The sequence below is a fragment of the Urocampus carinirostris genome, chromosome 3 (genome assembly GCF_059441175.1).
Source record: "Urocampus carinirostris isolate Australia breed hairy pipefish chromosome 3, RoL_Ucar_1.0, whole genome shotgun sequence".
NCBI lineage: Eukaryota > Metazoa > Chordata > Actinopteri > Syngnathiformes > Syngnathidae > Urocampus > Urocampus carinirostris.
The window spans coordinates 54,710,238-54,731,662 of NC_142351.1; the positions used below are offsets into that span (position 1 = coordinate 54,710,238).

Sequence of the window (21,425 nt, forward strand, 5' to 3'; positions counted from 1 at the left end):
TGCACCGCTTATCATCAATAGGGTCGTGGGGGTGCTGGAGCCCATCCCAGCTATCCTCGGGCCGTGGGCAGGGGACTAAATGATGTTTACAATTAAAGTGCTCATTTAGATTGGAAAACACTAGGAAATATAGGAAAATGACATTTTTTGATACTGTTTTAGAAGTTTTATGTTTATCCTCTGTCATTCCTAAATCAAGATCTATTTTTTTGCACGAAAAAACGTACTATTAGTTTAATAAATATTCAAGAATATTTCAGAACAGAACTGTTCAAACATTTGTTAAGTTTTTGAAAATGTATCTCTTGAATTATTGGTCCATTTATAGAGAGCCCTACAGATTAATAACAATTAGCAATTGAATAAGTATTTTTTACTTCCTTGATTTATTCCTACTCCTTTTTCTGGATATGTGATGATTTTTTTAAAATCTACTTTTGATAGATGATTGAAAATACATGTCTTCATTCCATACCTGTCATCATTGAGTGACTACATTAATTTGGTTTTGAATGTTTGTATTTGTGCAAGTAGTTTAAAAATAAATAAATAACAGAAAACATATATAAATGAATTAAGATGTGATCCATAAGACCAATAATCTAAGTAAAACTACGTGACATTCTAACTGAGAAAAAAACTCATTCTATCAGTGGCAAATCTTTTTCAAAGTCATGTTTCAATCAAGGATGAGGCCAAATGATATCTGCAAGGAACGTTTACAATGCATTTCCTCAAAGGCACGCTGACAGATCTTAGACTGAACACGTCATGAAACCGTACACATCTTTGAAGAAACCACAGTGACATTAACAGGTTGATTCTCAAAGACACAGACAACATGTTTAAGAGCAAGGAAGTCTGCCGAGTAAGCGAAAAATGTATGCAAAATAAAATCACATTTATTTCTCAATACAATTGTATTGAAATATTTTTGCAAAAAATTGTCTGGCAATACAAGAAAATCGTATGGGTTGACAGGTATGCCATTGATTGGTGGGTCATTGCACTATTTTTCTGATTCACTTACAACCAGTTTTGAAGCTCTACCTTCTTAATATGTATCTGCTTGGCGTTTAGCATTAGGGGTTGGAATTGGGGGGTTTGGTCACCTAATGACTCCCAACACCTCAGTTGGGTTGAGCAAGAGGGTTGGGAATCCCCTCCTCTGAATCAATCTCCCAGAAAGAGTCAGAAATGACACTAGCCACCTCCCACTAGGGGGATATGGCTGTGGTATATATAATATATATATTGTACGTTTTAAAACTCAACTGTACTTGTGGGGCTGCACCGTAATCCGTTTCACTTCTAAAACAATTTCAAGTTTTATGGGTAAGGTTATTCCGAGCCTTATTGCTATTAGGGTTAACCTTCAAGGTTTTCTCGATCTCAGATTTTCTTCAAAGAGTATCTATGATTTAATAACTGGGAGCCCCAAACGTGAAATATAAATGGGAAGAGTTTTGTCCGGTGCTGGTTATCATCCATCAAATCCGCATGGCATTTGGGCAAAGAGCATGATTAGCATCCACGTGTTTGAACGTGCTCGTGTGATGAGGACGCCGGGGCGACGGGAAGGATGCGGCACCCGGTGATGAAGCCGTAATTGCAACAAATGGTGACAGGCTGTGGCTGTTATTGTTTCATTAGGACACTGCTGAACTGACGACAAGAAAGTCGACAGTCAGTAAATGGGAGGCGCACCCGCTTACGGGGAAGAGATTCTCCCTGGCGCTTCTGTCACCGTGCCACTTTATTTACTTGTTAATAACACGCTGAACCTCGGCTAAATGAGCTTCGCTGCTGCCGCAGTTGGACAAATAAGATACGTGCTCCACGGTCAGAGAGGAATAGTCTTCAAAAATGAATCACCTTCAAGCATTAATCAACCACGGTTATCCCTGCTCTGTCCAAGTTGAAAAAGTGGGAGTTGTTCTGTCTTTAATTAGAATTAAATTTGTCTTTGTTATAATTGATAACAACGTAGTGACCATAGTTTCCAACAAGATAAGGCATCGCACTACTCGATAAAAACACAATAAAGACTTAAAAGAGAAAATGAAGATGAAAATAATTCTGGGATGAATAGGCAAATATACAGACAGCAGTGCTTGGTGATTGGCCTTGATTGTAAGTGCCCAATAACAAACAAAACATGCATGTTTTTATTTTTATCTTATTGCATTAACTCATCTTGAGTTAATCTTGTATTTTTATTTTTGTAATATTCATAATATTATTCTATGCATATACCTGTATATAGTTTCTTAAGTTTCTATTTTTTTTACGCTGGCAAGTGTGTGGACAGCAACGCAAGAAGGAAACGTGGTTCTTTTACTGTGCATAGGATGATAAACACTTGAATTAATTTGAATGTAGCCACAAAATGATTTTATAATGAGGGTAAGAGAGTCCAAATTCCCCGTAATACAGAGAGTAAGGGCCCGGTCACACAGCCGTTTGCGTCTGTATCGCGGGTAAAATGTTGCGTTTTTTTTTTTGCCCGTGGTTGCCCGCGATGGAAAATGAGCAAAATTGGCCAACCCGGTGTTCATCGGTGGTATTCCCGCAAAACAGACGCCGGCGACTGTTCCGCTTCCTCATCGCGACATTTCCGCGTCATTTTGAGGTGTGGACCACGGGTATAAAAGCTCCCGAGCCGGTGTTGTGCCCAAATCCGACTCCTACATTTCCGCGTCATTACCTCGTGTGCCGCCCGCGGTTAACACGTGGTCAAAGTTTTGAGCAGCTCAAAACTTTTTCGCGCGGCCAACCGCGTGTGAATTTCCGACCGCGAGTAAAGCACTGCTGTATCTCGTCTACAGGTATAGCTTCAGTGGTGGTGTTTTTAGCAGCGACAAAGGTTCTTAGGGTCTGTGTTTGTTTGCTACCTGGACACAGCGCGTTTTAACGTCTCCGCCTTGAATTCATGTTCATGTTTCGTCTCGTAATGATGTTTAAAACAGCAGGGTCATTTTTTGCACAGAGCCCCAGTCATCTGTCCACGCTGGCTGGAAAGAACGAGATGTTTTTCCCTCGAGGAGCCGTCATGATTCGTTCATTTATCGCGCGTGTGTGTTTCGTTGGCTGGGTTAAGACACGGAGCTCTCCTTTGCGTGGCGCCGCGCAAACACGCGCTGACACACGGAGGGGCGCTAACGTAAATAATAAATGGTCTGCATATATATATATATATATATATATATATATATATATATATATATATATATAGCGCTTTTCAAGTAAAGCTTCTAAATAACACGGTGCGCAACTGAAAATGTCTAAATTTCAGGTAAATGCGCTTTTAAAAAAAAATAAAATCAAAAAATAAAATCATTATTATTTTGCCGTTCGCTCGCGTGCCACTAATTAACCCCTTGCGTGCCACTGCTGGCACGCGTGTCATAGGTTGCCGACCGCTGCTCTATATCAACACGTTATATTGGGTATATATGTATTATATTCCTTTTACTTTATTATTGTTTTATTTTCAACACAAGGATACTGCTGGAAGTGTTAATTTCCCTTCGGGGATAATTAAAGTATCTATCTATCTATCTATCTATCTATCTATCTATCCATCTATCTATCTATCTATCTATCTATCTATCTATCTATCTATCTATCTATCTATCTATCTATCTATCTATCTATCTATCTATCTATCTATCTATCTATCTATCTATCTATCTATCTATCTATCTATCTATCTATCTATCTATCTATCTATCTATCTATCTATCTATCTATCTATCTATCTATCTATCTATCTATCCATCTATCTATCTATCTATCTACAAACATTTGTCTAGCTGATAGCATTCGTGTGAGTGATTTACCCAATAACATGTGTTCTGTCATGGAGTGTAGGTTCCCGCAGAGGGCTTTGCGAGACTAAAACAAAGCTTAGAGTCACCGGAGGTAGGGTTTCAGCAGACGAGGAAGAATAAACAAGAGTGAACCGCAATTTTCGTCTGTGGCATACTAATTTTTTTCAGAAAGTTTTAAACACTACAGTTTATTGTTGGTGCCAGTTCCAATATTACTGTATTGAAGCAAAAAAAAAAAAAAAAAGAGAAAAAGAAAGACAATCGTCTCATATGTTAGGTCACAATTAGAATTAGAATTGTCTTTGTTGTAATTGAGGACATTGTAGTGAACATAGTTTACAATGACATTAGACGTGGCAATCTAAGGTAACAAAGACTTGAAAGAAAAAAAGAACATAATGATAAATAGGCAAAAATATTTACAAGGTAGTCCTTGAAAGTGCATCATAATTATAGTGCAATGAATATACAATGCCCAAAAACATTGTGGGCACGAAGTACATTCCTATAGGAAGGCCGAAGAGAAAGCTAAACAACGTAGAATGGAAAGTGGAAAGAACAGAGGAAGTAAGTAGTAACAAGACTGTGCCTCTATCTTAGAAACCGCAGACAAGCAGGAGCTCTAGCATCACCTAGAGTCAATGTGTGCACATCACTGCACCAATAATCATTTGGAGGACCTCTTGAAATGGTTCTCATATTAACCTCATAGTTCTCACATTAGCCTAATTGATTTGGTATTGAAAACAGGTCCCATTGAAACTCATTTCAAAAGCACTGTAACAAAGTTATACTATTTTCCTCATTCTATACTGATGCTAACTTGAATTCAAAATATGAACTCGCACAAACAAAACAAATGGAGACTGAAGATTATTTACGAGGGTTTCTTCTTCAGATTGATTAAAAAAGGGAAGGCATCCAGCTGGAATCGTATTTTCTTTTTTGAAGCTTATTTGCCGCTTAATTGGTGACGGTGTTGAATTCCGGTGACATGAATCCCCCACAAATGAATTGAAATTAAATCCGACGCTCGTTTTAAATCTTTGTTGGCTGGGAACCGCGTGGATACAAATTTGATCAAATTTGCGTTTTTCATAAATAGATGCTGTTTGTTTCTTCTCACTGCGAGGCGAGCGTTGTTTATAGGCGTTATATTAAAAGTAGCTCGGGGAATCTCAAAATACAATAAAAAGGCACAACTTTTGATAACACGTTGCAGGAATTAAAGACGTTTGGTTGGGTGGGGATAATACAATGAATGAATGTATTAAATGCATAAATTACCAAAAAAATCAATGAACAGATATCCAAATTAATAAAAAAATGTATTAGTTAATGAATACATTCCTAAATTAATAAAATCCCAAATGGATGAATGAAATACCTAAATAAATAATGAATGACTGATTAAATAGACAAATGTAATACAAAAATCCGAATCAATCAATAAATGGATACATGAATAAATGAACAAATTAATACATGAATGAATGGATGAATCAAGACATGAATAGATAATTTGAGAGAGAAATATTAAATGTATGAAATATATAAATAAACATACAACAAATGAATGAAAATTATAAATGACAATTAACTCATGAAATGCATGGCAGTTGAGTGGTTAGTGCATCCGCTCCACAGTTCTGAGATCATGGGTTCAAATCCAGCTACCAGCCTTCATGTCCGGAGTTAGCATGTTCTCCTTGAGCTTGTGTGGGTTTCCTCCGGGCACTCCGTTTTCCCCCCACATTGCAAAACATGCATGTCAGTTTCATTGGCAGGTCTAAATTGTCCCTAAGTGTGAATGAGCGAGTTAGTTATCTGTCTCTGTGTGCCCTGCGACTGGCTGGCAACCAGTTCAAAGTGTCCCCTGCCCACTCCCTGAAGATAACTAGGATGGGCTCCAGCACCCCCCCCCCCTTACTGAGAATAAGCGGTGCAGATAATGGAAGAAAGTCTGACTGATGGAAACCATACACAAATCAATGGATGTTCGAATGACTAAATTACTGAAAAACAATGATGAATGGATTGCTAGATATATAAATGAATACATATATAAATAAATGATAAATAAATAAAATACATTAATAGTAGAAAATTGGGTGTGAAAAGGGATAATCGAAATACACGAATGAATGAATAATGAATGAAATAATATATATGAATGATGGAGCTCAAAATTACTGTTCCAACGTCTGAATCTTTTGCATCTCAGACTCTTCCCTCCTCTTCCATCAACTCTTTCCCTTCTTAGCAAAGAGCAGCCTTCGTAGTCCTCACTGTCTATTTGACACCTTTCAAGGCTCTTTGGGTTGATGCAACTGCACATTGGATTTCAATTCTCAATTCTAACAAATAACAAACCCTGATGACTGAGATCAATTGCGTCGGAATGAAGGCTACGAGCTCAGCGTCCGCCCCGTCCACATGAGAACAGAGAGATCACCTCTCACGTCAGCCGAGAAAGACAAGCCTCTAGTACTCTATGTCAAATTGCCATCTGAGGACATCTTTACCATTTCAAAATCAAGCGGGCTGTGAGGACTGTTGACTTGCAAAAAACACTATCTCCATTCCTTTGTTTTGCCATTCACTGTCTTTTCTTTGCTGTGTTTCATCTTTTTGATCTGCAAGCGCATTTTTCTATCTTCCTTATGTCTCTTTTCACGGTTCTAACTCTTGTCTTCCCCCAGCTCTCACCTTGAAAGACGCGTCCCTTGAAAATGATTAGTTCAAATATGTCTCTTGTGGTTTTTAAAGAAACCCCTGAAACAAATCTTCTTTCTTGCAAATGCTAAAACACGGAAGTTTGGTAAAGGTGCTTTTCCCAAAACACTCTTGAGATCCGAAATGATTAGATTGCAACAAAGTTCTTGAACTTTACCCTAAGACTAACCCCATTAAACAAAGTTGAGTCAAATACAACACTGACACACTCCAAAATGTTGTTTAAATTAGATTAGCTCAAGAGTAGTGAGGTAGGTGTTTAGTTTGGTAGTGAGGGAGGGAGGTAGGTAGGTAACATTTGACCAACCGGTATCGCTGTATTGTGCAGTGCAAAAGAAAACGAGTGCTAAAATGCAGAAGAACAACAACTACAGAGACTTAAAGCGACGACATTTATTGACTTACGAATATTGAAAACAAAATGCACACTAATATGATAGTTTGTGTAGGTTTTTTTTTTATCATTGAATTCAATTTTGAGTCAAGTTTTTTTTTTTACCACTTCGGGACACTAAATAATACATCCTTCCATTATCTGCACCGCTTATCCCAAGTAGGGTCGCGGGGGTGCTGGAGCCCATCCCAGCTAACTAAGTAATACACAATGTCCCATTAAATAAAAATAAATGCTAGCAAAATTGTTTAAATCAATATAGCTGTTTAAAATTTTAAATGGGTCTGTATGTTATTATTGACCTAGCAAAACTTTCCAAATGTAGACTTCCCCTAAAATTGACTCCTCACTCCAGCAAGGCACGTTCCTGATAAGGGTAGAAATGACCAAATTCTCTGCACAACATAGAGTAAGGGGGAAGAATAGGGGACACAAGCCTCGTTTCACCAAATCCGTTTGGGAGCGCCCAAGCTTCTTCTTAGCATGCAGCAGTCATAGGAGGAAGTGAACCAATAATATGTGTTTATGTAGTGTTTTGTTATGGAACATGCATTCCTGTAGAGGGTGCTGCAAAACAAAAAAGCACATATGCATTAGAGGATGTTGCGACAGACGAAGAAGAATGAACAAGAGTGAAGAGCGGCACTCATCTGAAGGCATACTTATTTCTTTTTAAATTGAACACTACAGTTTATTGTTGAAATCACCAAAGAAATGAAAGAGGGAGGTAGAAGATTAATAAGTAAGAGTGGGAAGGTGAAAGAGTAAGTAAAAGGGTTGTGCCTTTATTTGATGGACCAGCGACAACATCGCGTCAATGTGTGCAAAATGTTGCAAGAGGCAATTTTTTGAGTTGTTTTCCATGTTTAACATTTCACAGGCATGAACTCACAAATTAATCAATTTCAGTGGTAATAAAAAAGGGACCAAGTCTTTAAAACATTTCTCCGAGTATTCCTGTCCAGTATCTTTCGCAAGGTTAGATAAGAGTGTAATGACAGAAACGGGCCAAAAGTTCCTGCAGCTGCCCTACTCTGCTTCCTACCCCCGAGCTGACAGCTGCCTACAAGTTGCTGCCTCCACCTGAAAACGACCCAAACAAGGAATGACAGTCAGACTCCGTTGGGCCTGCGGCGATGCCACAACTGAACCCAATACTGAACATTGCGCTTGTGCGCCAACGTGGAGGTGATCCATAAACTGATGCAGGAAAATGCTCTTCCAGGAAAATCCACGAAAAGCAAAGTGATTTTGCTTTTTCATTAGCTGCAATTAAGACAGCATGGTCAATTGACACAGATGTGATTTTTTTTTTGATTTAGTTGAATCTTTGAGCTGTACGTCATTCATTTGTACATGCACTCTTGGGTAATCATCCACACGTAAAAGCCCTTCAGAAACCTCTATTTAGAGAAAATAAGTAAAGAAGGGGAGATTGTAATGTTGTAAAATAAAATCCAATTTATTTACTTTTTTTAGTCCACTAAAATACAACTGGTTACAACAATATAGTGCAGTTTTTAAAGATTACAAAATAAGAAAGTAAGCCAGATTTTGCTTCACTATGTTTTTATTACTGCCTCATCTTCACTGTTGCCACCTTTCTGCCTCGGCACTTTGCCTTGTCTTGCAGTACCTTTTGTATACAGTGGAACCTCGGTTCTCGACCATAATCCGTTCCAGAACCCTGTTCGAAAACCGATTTGTTCGATCACCGAAATCATTTTTCCCAATAAAAGTAATGTAAATCGTTTTAATCCGTTCCAACACCCTGAATGTTTACCTTGAATGTTTAACGTTAACATAAAGCTAACCCAGGCTAATCGTACGTTTGCGTTATCGTAATCTTCCGTACGAAAGATTACGCTAACATGAACGAGTAAAAATAAAAAAATCAGGTCGTTTACAAGTCATTTTGCACAACAAGTGGTGAGCGGTTCGTTGGAAAGGGGGCTCCGTTACAACACCCTAAATGTTGGGCCGCATTTCAACACTCTGAATGTTTACCGTTAACATATAGCTAACCCATGCTAATCGTACGTTCGCGTTATCGTAATCTTCCGTACGAAAGATTACGCAAACATGAACGTGTAAAAATAAAAAAAAAGGATAAAGAAAAGAATTATGAATAGGTTTTCTTACATTTGTGGTGATCAGCAAAAGGCACAGGTAGACGGTGGGGAGAGGGATGGAGGAGGAAGGAAAATCATTGTTTGGAAGGATGTTCTTTTCTCTTAAAATACCGATCTAATGACACTTGCTTCTGCCTTCTTTTTAGCACTTTTCCAAAGTGACTCATGACAGTGTCATTAAAGTCATTGTACTATCGTACTGATCGTGGATTTAGCCATGCTGTTTTCCCTAGCAAGATCAGACGCTCACACATCTCCTTTATATTTTGCTATTTTATCTTTCTTAAATGCAATAGTTGTACGCACTACTTTTCTTTTTTTACCTGTAGCAACTTTGTTGCTTGCACTGACTTTCTTCGGAGGCATAATTAGGGGCTAAAGCACTTCGTACACCTATATTAAAAGCGAAAGCAAAACGAAGCACGTCCGCATGCGATAACAGTTGGTAACGAAAAGAGCGATCTACAGCTGTACGCCGCTCAGCATCGCATCCTAGCGTACGGACTCACGCATTACCGGCGTTCGAACTCCGATTTTTTGACTGAACAGCAAAGCAAGAATTTCTCGGAATTTTTTGTACGGACTCCGATTTGTTCGAACTGAGAGGCGTTCGAAAACCGAGGTTCCACTGTATTTTCAAATGCAATAAAACAATGAGAACTCATATACTGTGACTTTGAAAAAAACTTGTCCTTTACTCTTCCCCTCCACTTTCACTTTGTGGAGGAATGGGACTGACTTTGTCCATTCGTGAACACATGTTTCTAAAGCAATGGACATAGTGGAGCGGAAAGGGGAGTAATGGGATTGAGCCTAAGTCTCTTAGCTGGCCTGAGAACACTCTGCAATTCTATTGGATCAGATGAAGTGGTTTGGGACAGTGACACAAAGTAGGCCATGCCCATAAAGACACACTTGAAGTAGCAACTACATTAGGATACAGCACTATTCCGTTTTGAGGCGGGGATCACGAAGTGAAATTGTCCTATAGCCGAACCCCCGGTACTCTAAATAAAATAATTAAATAACAAAATAATTACAAATACTACTTATGATTGTTGTGCGTGCTTCCCCGCCAAGGCTGCTGCTACGGAGACTGATTATAAGGAACAACTTGTTTCTCCAATGGAATTATTCACAGCTTTCTGTTGTCCAAATTTCCATTTTTGTGAGTATTAGTCACAGATAAAAAAACAACAAAATAAAGCCGAGATTGTGATTTCATACTATTGTTTTTTGTCAAAGAGGACAAGGTGACATTCTTAGTCACACGCTTCATTGTGTTTGAAACTGATCTTGAAGACTGCAAACGTGTCTGCAATCTCTAAATAATGTAGCAAAGCACTTGTCTAAACTGTCTCCTAGGGACGCACTGTTTTGGGAAAAAAAAACCTCACTGCGATTGTTCAGGCCTGTATTGCAGTTTCGATGCAATTTTAAAAGAAAAGTGCATTTTCTGTGCTAGTTTTCTTTTTTGTGAGATCTTAATCATACTGACATGCAAACTTACCTCGAGCTGACGTCATTACCGACTGAGAGTATACGACTTCGACAAAATTATTACGATAGATTTACAAATAAAATAGAACTGCAGTTAAAAAATGATAATTATTGTCATGATAAAAAAGTCTAACAAAATGGAGGGCTTTTTCTTTAGGAATATCAAAGTGATTTTAAGAGCGGCTGGCTAGCTGCACCCTAGCACCGGGTACCACGACTTCAGCAAGGGCTTCATGATGAACAAAATACTAGAGTCACAAATGTAGTAGTTTTGTATGAGTTGTAGCTCCAGGGTAATTAATCTGGCGTTGGGGACTAGCCAAGCTCGTGGTTCTTGAGAGTTGGCAAACCAACCGTAGCCTTGCTTATGCTCACCACAGTCGATTTCCGTACGCGATAACAATCCATGGAGCACTCGCTGGAGATCACCATTTCTTTGCATTCTTTTGATTCATCTCAGAAACCAATTTATTTACTGAATGAAACGAGCCGCTAAGGGAACTAGCTGTTGCGTGGCGACCAATTGTGCGTATGCCCGCCCACAACGGCTGCTTGACTGACAGCATGAACCAGCCCATAACAATCGCGCGCACACAATTGTTTGCAAATTTGCCACGCCTTTACAGGCCAGTGTCGTTACAACTTGTCCCTGATTGGCCGGCGTCGCTGAAACTTGTACTGTGACGATTCTGGTTGGCCAAACATTCAATCAGTCACAAACAAGGGATTAAAAATGCTTTAAAAATGCCGTGTCTTGCCAAAACCCAATCACACTACGTCACATCGCAATATCGATTGGATTTCTGTTAATCATGCAGACCTAAAGTCTCCGCTGTTGCTAAAACGTATTAGCTGCAAAATAACACGTCCTGAAAAGGTGCTCCAAAAACGGTCCCCAATCACACAAGTGGACTCAGCTCTCACCTCCGTCTCCAGAAACCGTCGCAAAGCCCTTTTCTTCTTGATGCTTTTTCGCCGGACGTAGACTGCGACACCGAGCGCCACGATGACAATGATAAAAAGGCCGCCGATGATGCCTGCAGCAATGAGGGGAGTCCTGCGGACAGGACGAAAGGTTGGGTTGTCATTAGTGAAGCTTCAAAGTGTTTAGAAACGAAAGGAAAATGTGACGGGACACACACACACAGTTTTCAAGGAACAGCTGGTTCCATTGTGGCTGTGGAGGAGATGATGCATTTCTGAAGCTCACCCATGTCGGAGTGATACTAAAGCATCTTCTGTTTGATTACAAGCGTGAAGGATGAATTGTCACGAATAGGGATATTTTCTGAAAGAAGTGCTCACCCGTCGACAGCCATAACAATTTGTTTGGAATATAACAAGGGTGGACACACTTTGAGATAACGTCAGCTTACCGCTGTAGTTTGCTTGTCACAATTGGTACTTTTTGCTTCGATACGTTTATTCTGTTTTAGTATTGTACAAGGAGATTTCGTCGGATGCCAGCTTGTTTTTTTGATTGTTATGTCACTGTCGCTATTGGCCAATTATGTTCCTGTTCTTTGATATTCCTCAGTTTTTTTTTTACTTGGACAATTTGATTAAAAGAGGAGATCGGGGGAGGGCCTTACGACGGGATTGCATTGTTTGAAAGCACCTCTATTAAATTCAAATCAATTGATATATTCTCGCGTTATTTGAGTTTTTGATAAAGTTTAAACTATATACAGTCAAGACCGGGTGGAAACATTTATTGGCCTGGAGAGGGATGGGTCCCACCAGGCTGTACTGGGCCAACACACACCACAGGAAATGGTGCCCCTACGACCACTCAATACATGGAAAAAATGTCAACTTCAAAATGTCATGAAAAAAAAAATACTATTATTTTCAAATGGTATACTGTAATCCCTCACTACTTTCTGCTTTATACTATTCTGCATTGCAGGTTGAAAAATATTTTGTTATCCCTTATCAACGATTGTTGCAAACAGGGGCCGGCACAGTGCGTTTGTATCCGGCCTCGCCGCTCTTTTTTTTTCTTCCTGTTCTCCAGAAAGTAAACTGCACTTGTGCCAATGCAATCTAATATCCCTAATGCTTTATTGCTGCAAGCACTTACCCGTAGAGTGTTTTTCTGTTGGGCCCGGTGGCTCTTTATTTGCCGTTATGTCTGCTTTAAATGAAGAGCATTTCACTTATTGCTGAGAGCGGTAATGGCAGGAGGCAGGCCAGAACACAATGTTGGGGCTGTAATCCATTATCCCCAGTCAACAATTGCTGAGAATGGGGACCGAAAGAGCAAATATGTGTCATGTGTGGCAGAGCATTCTTTCAGTTTAATGCTCATAAAAGGAACTGCACCAGTGCGGCAACGATGTATTATCCCCATGTCCACTATTGCTGAGAGCAGGGGCCGAGAGAGCTACTTTGCATCATGTGGCAGCTTTTTGTTTTTGTTTTTCTTTCTGCCTTAAATGAACTGCACCCAAGAGCCTGCACTCGATTATCCGTGGTTAAAACTATCTTTTTCTGCTGGGAAATACATTTGGAAATATTCTTTTTTCAAGCTCTATCTTAAAGAGTATTTTTATTGTAATAGAAACAATATTGCAAATGAAAGAAATGCTGTGTCTCAAGACTATTTTCCTGATATAAAGTATTATTTTCTTATTTTACATTGAAAATTAGTTTAAAATTGAAAGTTATAAAAAAATGGAATAATGGCGGTGAAACAAGGAAAATGATTGTGTTTTCAAGTAAAATGATCTTGTTCCACTGGAAAATAATTTTTCCGGGAACATTTTCAAAATTATAGAATTCTAAATATTGCACATAGTCTAAATAATATGCTTCTGATTATTTTTTGGATTCCAAGTATTATTTCATCATTTTACATGAGAAATTAGTTTTCCATTACCATAAAAAATAGAATGTGTGTAGGTAAAATATGTCATTTTTTTAATGGTATTACTTTCTTATTTAACATGATAAATTTGTTTACACTTAAAAGTAGGAAAAATGTAGTAAAGCAAGAAACCACTGAAAGCCAACATGAGCATGCGCTGTATTTACAGCAGTGCAGAAACTTTACCCAGCAATTTCCTGGCCCAATTACTAGCTTGTTTTTGCCCAACAATGGCAATACATGCTAAGCAAATACTCATTGATGAAACATCTGCAACAAGTGTAAAAATACTCTAAAAAAAAATACAAAATACAATGGGAAAGTGGCAAAAAAAGAAACAGTTTTTATCTCATACAATTCAAAACTCTATTTGTTACAGAGCCCATTAGCCACTAATGGAAGATTCGTGTAGCACGGCGCAACGGCGGAGACGTGAGGTGCTGTATCGATTGCGGCAGACCTGAGTAGGGAAGGTAGGGAGCTGGTGCTTGAAATTTACAAAGAGGCTTTGGGTTTCAACTTAATGAGATATAAAGCCGTCTTGTGAATAGTAATGTGGCAGTTTGGAACGATTAAGTCAACGGGGTAGAGAAGCAAGGAGAAATATACTAAAAAAAAAAAACCATGAAACGGACAGTAAAAAAATGAGAAAGAAAGTAGAAAAAAAACACAAAAAATGTGTGAAACAGCCAAAAAAAGATCAGGTTTGTGGAGAGATGACAAGCAGACAGTCAGACGGTGCAAGGTGAGACGACGGGAAAGGACTTCTCTAATTAGGAGGAAAGGATTTACGGGCCAAGGAGCTATTCGGGGTCGCCGGCAGATAAAAGGCGGCACCGTTATGAGAGCAGAAAACCCCCCAAGAGGCTCGTCCAAGTGCTCGTTTGTACTTTAATGGATAACCTCCTACTACTGCACTGTTTTGGCTCAATTCTAACGAGTCACATTTGCTCTAATTGTTAAAATAACTTCTTTTTATGTTACCGCTAATATGCTTCTTGTGCCACATTGTCCACTGTTCTCTTGATTGGTTGCACTCTTTGGGATTCTTGATACACCTTGAGGTAGGCTAGAGGCCCATATCAAACCACAATCCTAAAAAAATATATATTTTGCTCATTTGCAGGTCACTTCCCAAATTTTAATTACTGCAATCTGTCGTTTATTGCAGTTAATGGATACCAGAACCCCCTGTGATAAGCAAAAATCAGCAGGGTAAAAACCCCATTTTAAAGTGCATTCTGTTGCAACCCCCCTTACAGAAATAGTCAACTGGGACTAGGGAAATGTATTGCGGTCAAAACAGGGCAGCTCATTTTAGGCGGACCACGATGGCACACATTCGTTGCCCGAAACACAAAAGAAATGCTCTCTTTCTTGAAGCAATAGTGGGCTAGGAATAGTAGGTCATGGCCACAACCTTGCAAAGTGCTTTCACAGCAATCGTCATATGCACAGTAAAGTTCCCTATTCACAGCAATATGGTCATTGGAGATAATGTGGCTTCAAAAGTGCAGTTTGTTTTAGGGGTAACTGCAGTAATGGCAAGAAAAAAGATGCCAGGCCCATTAAAAGTATGCTATGCCAGTTCCTCCTCGCAATGATATGCAATCGAGAATAATGGATCACGGCCACTTTAGTCTAGTTCACTTTTTGATGGACTGAATGTCAAAAAAGAGCTCACACACCTGAAGAAAATGCACTTTTCAGTAATATTATTCGACATATTTGTACAGCAGTGGAAAATGTGTTAGTTTTGTTAGTCAGGCTTCAGAAAACATAATTCATATAAATATATATATATAAATATATATATAAATATATATATAAATATATATATATAAACATTTTTGAAAAAGTGCCATGAAAAGAACCAATCCACAGCGCTCAAGAGCCTCATGTCGCTCCCGAGATGCGGTTTGCCGGTATTAGACAAACAAGCTAACAAGCAAACAGTGAAAAGATATTTTAAAATGAGAAAAATCTCATGTCAATGGGTACGATTTCTTTTTACATTACAGAATCAGGAAAAATAAAATCACATTTAACATGTGCACGATTAAGTTCTTTATTTACTTGACTCTTTTTGTATACTACTACCCTCAACTTATTTTTATTAAATTGTGATATTTACTCTTGTAAACACACATTCTATATACTCTTCAGTGTACTTATTCTTGTACCATCAGGATGGCACTTTTGGTGAGTATTTCAGATGTTACAATGACATTAGAATATAATTCATTCCATTCTATTCTATTCCATTCTATTTTATTTTATTCTATTCTGTGAGCCATGATCCATCATTGCAATGCAACTTTTTTTTTCGACATCGTGTATTCACGCCTTTGGTGTATTTGGAAAAGACACTCTCCAAAATGATGAATGCTTCCCAAGATCCCTTACCTGTCCATCATCCCAATACAATCTTGGAGTCTGGGCCCCATGCACCTGCAGGGCAGAGAAAGCAGAGACGTCGTCCATTAAAGTTCAGACAGGTTATGAGTAAACCTCTGCTTGTCTTCCTTCTGCGTCACTCAACTGTTGCAGAGCACGAAATGAAATCCCCAAAGAGGCTGACCACTCATCATGATATGAAGGGGGTATAAGGGGATCGTGTAGATTCCTGTTTTATATCACTGAAACACTGTCAGGAAACTTCAAGCGATTTTGATTTCTGAGAGGTAAGAAATCCAGCTCGACCCAACCCGGGCCCGCAGATATTAAAGTCGGGCCCAGCCAAGGCCCGCCAAATTAACAACTCATTCAGTGCTAAAAAAAATTAATATTTTTTTGTTTCATTAAAAAAATAAAATGTTAAAAAGGCTTTTGCACTGCTAATCAGTTTTGCTTCCTAGATTTGTATGGACATGTGTAGGTGGCCCACATGTGGTAAGAAAAGCTAAGATATTAAGTAAAGATAATTAACATGGCAACAGTTCCTTTCGTTATTGTCGGGACATGCATAAGTTCAGTGTTCAGTAATAGAATGTTATTTTGCGAGCAGAGTGCCCTTGTGTTTATGGAAAGAATTGTTTGGATATTGGAATTATCAATAATGGAAAATTAGACATCAACATGCAAATTCTGCTTGAAATGCAGCTTTTCACATAGCTTTTTATATACATACATACATATATACACACATAAATATATATATATATATATATATATATATATATATATATATATATATATATATATATATATATATATATATATATATATATATATATATATGAAAAAAATACTCATTTGAATAAAGAAAACAATTTGTTTAGGAAGGTAATTTGTTCATTTGTTTTTGTATGAATTGTTGAAACTACCTCATCCATTCATCCATCCATCTATCCATCCATCCATCCACCTTAAATTGAGTAACTACTTAAATTAAGAAAATAAATAGAATTATGCAGATCCTAAGAAGTATTTTTCAATATTTCTATGATCAAATTTTAAAATGATCTTAAAATAAGATATATCGTTATAAAACATGACTTTGAGTAATGTTTAGTTAGTGTAAAAAAGTTCACTTGAAATAAAATGTATATTTCTAATGTTCTTGTTTTGCCAATATAGTTAGTACATAAAATCATGTGTATAATAGTACAGTTATTTGGCTTTAAAACTTTAGGTAAAAAAAAAACCATATCTGATAAAGCAGTGGTCAACTGTTTCGTTTATAATCATTATTTTTTCTTAGAGAAAAAGACATATGCTACTTAAAAATACCTAAAATTCAGTTTTGTAAAAAACGAAAAAAAAAAAAAACCCAACAGATTATTTGTAAGTATCCGTTTTTTCTTTCATTTATTGCACTTTAACTACGACTTAGGCCAGCCTCCAAAAACTACATTTTAAATGTTCTTTCTTTCTCACACTCTCCCATCCTACCTCCCTTCCTTCCTTCCTTCCTTTAATCCTTTTTTCCTTCCTATTATCTTTCTTTTCCTCTTTAAAGTCTTTTTTACGTGTTTACCCTAGAGTGCCACGTCTAATCTAGTTACATATAATGCTTACTACATTGTTATCAATGACAATAAAAATAATTTCAATTCAATTCATTTTTAAATAAGAAACTGAGAAATGAAGATGAAGTAATCCGCCACCAGAACAAGCATTCTTTTAATTGTTGTTTTATTGCTGCAATTTCGCTGGAGGAGAAATCCGCCAAAGCGATTGAGATGAATGACAGCTTTTTTCTTACCCCTGGGTGCAGTTGACATGGCAAGGATGACACTCATTGTTGGCCTTGGCGTACTTAAAGATGAAACTGTTGGCTCCCTGCAGGCCTTCGGGGCACTTGGCCACACAGTTGGGTCCGTCTTTAAAATGGAGGCACTTCACACACTGGTCCGGACCCTGAACCGCAGATGAATTGAGTGAGGAACAACAACCACGACAAAAAACTATTAAAAAGAGCTAAAAGGAAACCGCAAGGGTGAAAAAAAATCAAGATATTGAAGTGTCAACGCGGAAAATAACAAATAAAAGTAGCATGTGACAGAATCGAATTGAACGCCGGCAAATCGTGTTAACTTCCTTCCGCGGCTAACGTGGCCGGCGGGCCCGGTGATTTATAACATGTCGAGCGCAAATTGCCTGGAGTGTATTTCGCCGCACCTCTACGTTGAAGGCTGCAATCAACAAAATCGGGTCATGTCAGTGTATCGCGTGAGGAAGATGGCAGGTGGGAAAAGCGTGGCCAGCTCATGAATAAATAAGAGCCGAGTTTCGGCAAAGACAAAATAACAGCGGTGCTGTTGGTGCGTCATGCTGGACAGCGTCAACTTGATATCGCCTGCTTTCTTAACCGTCACAAACAACGATTGACGACGACGCATTTTCCAAACAATTACCTTTTGTGTGATGATCGTCTGTGGGTGATTACTAACCGAGACCGTCATCTGTTTGATTCACTAAAAGATCCACATTTTGTCATGCAGCACAGCCTGCTGCACTGAACATTTCCAGTATCTGCTACTTGCTTGAAAAAGATAGCAAAGTCGGAAGTACATTTCTTCAAGAGTGGAAGCTAATCATTACCTGTTAGGTAATGTCCTAAGACATGAACATGACGTAAAATGTAAAAGGAAGAAAAAATATGGTAAAAAAATAAAATAAATTAAAGTAAGATGGATGGAAGGAGGAAGAGAAGAATAGGGATATATGAATAAATGCAGAATAACATAAAAAACAGCTAAATGCATACAAAAAAAACTAAGTTGCAAAAAAGACAGAGAGAAAGCGAGAGAAGGAGGGAGAGAGAGGCGGTGAGAGAGAGAAACTAAATGAGGAAAATAAAGAGGGAGAGAAAGAAAGAGAGACAAGAATAAATAAAAAAAGAGAAATACAGAGAGAAGTAAAGTAAGAAACAAAGAGAGAATGAAACAGAGATATTGAGAGAACAAAAAAGAAAAAAGGAAGAGAGGATATTAAGAAGAGATAGGGGAAAAAAGAGAATAGGAGGGAAAAGGAGATAAAGAAAGAGCAAATGAGAAAAAGAAAGAAAACAAGAAAGAGAAATAGAGCAAGAGAAATAAAAGGAAATGTACAACGGTACAAAGAGAGAAAGGAAGACTATAAGGAGAAATATAAATAGAGAGAAAAACTAAAACAAAATAAAGGTAAACATAGAAAGGGGGAGAAAAAAAGAAAGACCAAGTAAAGTAAAATATATAAAATAAAAGAAATAGCAAAAGAGACTGGAAGACAAAGAAAGTAAGAATTAACAATGACTATTAGAAACAAAGAGGTGAATTGAAAAAAAGAAAAAGGAAGAAAGATTAAGGGAGAAAATCAAAATCATAAAACAGAAGAAAAGAAAAAGATAAGAGAGAAAGGGGGACAGAAGAAAAAGAAAGAAAGTAAGTAAGACAATCAAAAAACAAATTGAAGAAAGACAGAAAGAAAAAAAGAAAGTAAAAGACAAAGACGGAAAGCGAAATAGAGCGCTAAAATAAACAAAAACAAAAAAATTAAGAACGAAAAACAGAGAAGAAACAACTTCATATCTTGCGTATGGTTAAAAGGGGATCAGACATAGACAAATCGTGTATGTTGCGTGAAAAACCTGCTGCCGAGCAAGTTATCTTGAAGACACTGTTACTATGGTAACGGGTCGCGCTCTTAAACCACTTGTCTTTGTAAAACTGTTACAGTTTTCCGTCTTCCTCCGCTTCCACAATTGTTCTTAGTTTGCTTTTGCCAGCTGAACCCTAAAGACGACGCAACAAACCTTGATTAAAACCCCTCAGGTGATATCTCACCTGTCCGAGACACGTCATGGCGTCGCCATCCATTCTCTGGCACTGGCTGTCGCACTCCAAACAGACAGAGCCGTTGGCAAATTCTCGCCTTTCCCTGGAGCGGAGAAAAGCCAAATGCAAAAACAAGTTTGAGCTGAATGTATAATGGATTTGAAAGCGTGCTGAAATATTGATCTGAGCGCGCCCGGTGTAGATTTTCCAGTACGCAAGTCGTACATAGCCTACCAACATGCCGTGAGACGCGAAGAGAGCGCCCTCTTTTTAAAAGCCCAGCTCTTCTTCTACACTTTTTGTGGTAGCTCCTGGTCAGGGGGGGGTCGCTGTTTGAACGGGTAAATTGAATGAAATTGTCCTGATTGTCATTGATAACAACGTAGTGTACCGTAAATTGCAGACTATTGACCCTTTCCTTGGTGTTAAGGAAAGAGGTTTGGGAAACCCTATGGCCCAGGAACCATATATGGCACTTTACATAAGTACAAAGGATTTAGAGAAAAATACCTGCAATTGTTTAATGTGTTGTTATATGCGGAGCTGGTAGGTGCACACGCGAAGCTGAGACAATACTGACATATTGAGGGTTCTGTACAGTATAAATAGAACCCAATTTTAACTACAGTCAAGGCGTCACACCAACAGACCCTGTTTTGTCTGTGAAGAGCTTAATAATCCTTCATTAAACATTACATGTTCATAGTTGAGACAATTAATGAAGAAAAGCCACAGAACAAACCCAAAACAAACGTTTCCCCCACAAGTTATAGCAAAGCACCTTGGTTGGGTGAGCGGTAAGAATGGGCGAGGTAATACACAGGGCGCTCTTTCTCCTCGCCCAGCGCTGTCTGCACTGAAGGTAAAAACATTTGCATCCGCCTTTGCAGTATTTTGTGACGTTTTTACAGAATAACTTTGCAGTGAAGAATTAGTTTCTGTCTGGAGAGCGGGCTTGGCAGTTTTGTTGAATTTTTTCTTAAAATATAATGTTTGGCACTCTCTCTCAAAAAAAATCTAAATAATTTTGCTTTCATGGCTCTTTGGGTGAAAAAGGTTCCCGACCCCTGGTTTAGAAAAATATTACAAACAATATTAGACTGGATTCCAGGATTCTTAATCAGAAGTCATCTAATTTCATTCTATTCATATTACATAAGTGTCCTAGCCCAACTCATGTCTGAGTAGCACCAAAACTAAAACATCAATTCAAATTAGAATTGTCTTTGATGTGAATGATAACACTACTGTATTGTCACGACCATTAGGCTCACCTAAAAGCCTTTATCTTTTTCAAAAACTGAACATGAGCCTTATAATACGGTGCGCCTTATATATGGATCAAGTTGAGTCGCAAGGTCTCGCAACTACAACGAGCAGCCGCCGACTAAATTTTCCCTTCTAGGTGAAGTAGTGGTCGGTGTATGCTGGATTATATGTACCAGCATTTCATTTCCTAATCATTGGTCAGTCATCATTTGAATTGGTCAATTTTGGCTAAAGTTGTTCAGAGGTACAGGAGGCGGTTTTTTTTTTTTAGCATTTACAGGTTCACATAGGCTAAAGCGGGGCAAAACAAACACTGCAATTGGCCGAAAAATATTTTTTTCTTTTATTTGTCGGCATTTTTGGGTGTTTTGGAGTATGTTTTACACAATACGGTGCGTATTATCATTTATTGTGATGGCTGCCCCGGCTTTA

General features: G+C 38.2%; 1 protein-coding gene across 3 annotated transcripts in view; it reads right to left on the reverse strand.

Annotated features, from left to right (window-relative positions):
* LOC148370163 (receptor tyrosine-protein kinase erbB-4-like) overlaps positions 1 to 21,425 on the reverse strand; it is a 377,191-nt gene that overhangs the window by 63,811 nt on the left and 291,955 nt on the right. For all 3 annotated transcript variants that reach the window (XM_088332560.1, XM_088332561.1, XM_088332559.1), the window contains exons 14-17: positions 19,734 to 19,827; positions 17,672 to 17,826; positions 15,871 to 15,915; positions 11,520 to 11,652 (exon numbers count right to left, since the gene is read on the reverse strand). In XM_088332560.1, coding sequence (XP_088188686.1) covers positions 11,520 to 11,652; positions 15,871 to 15,915; positions 17,672 to 17,826; positions 19,734 to 19,827 — 427 coding nt within the window. The remainder of the gene's footprint in view (positions 1 to 11,519; positions 11,653 to 15,870; positions 15,916 to 17,671; positions 17,827 to 19,733; positions 19,828 to 21,425) is intronic.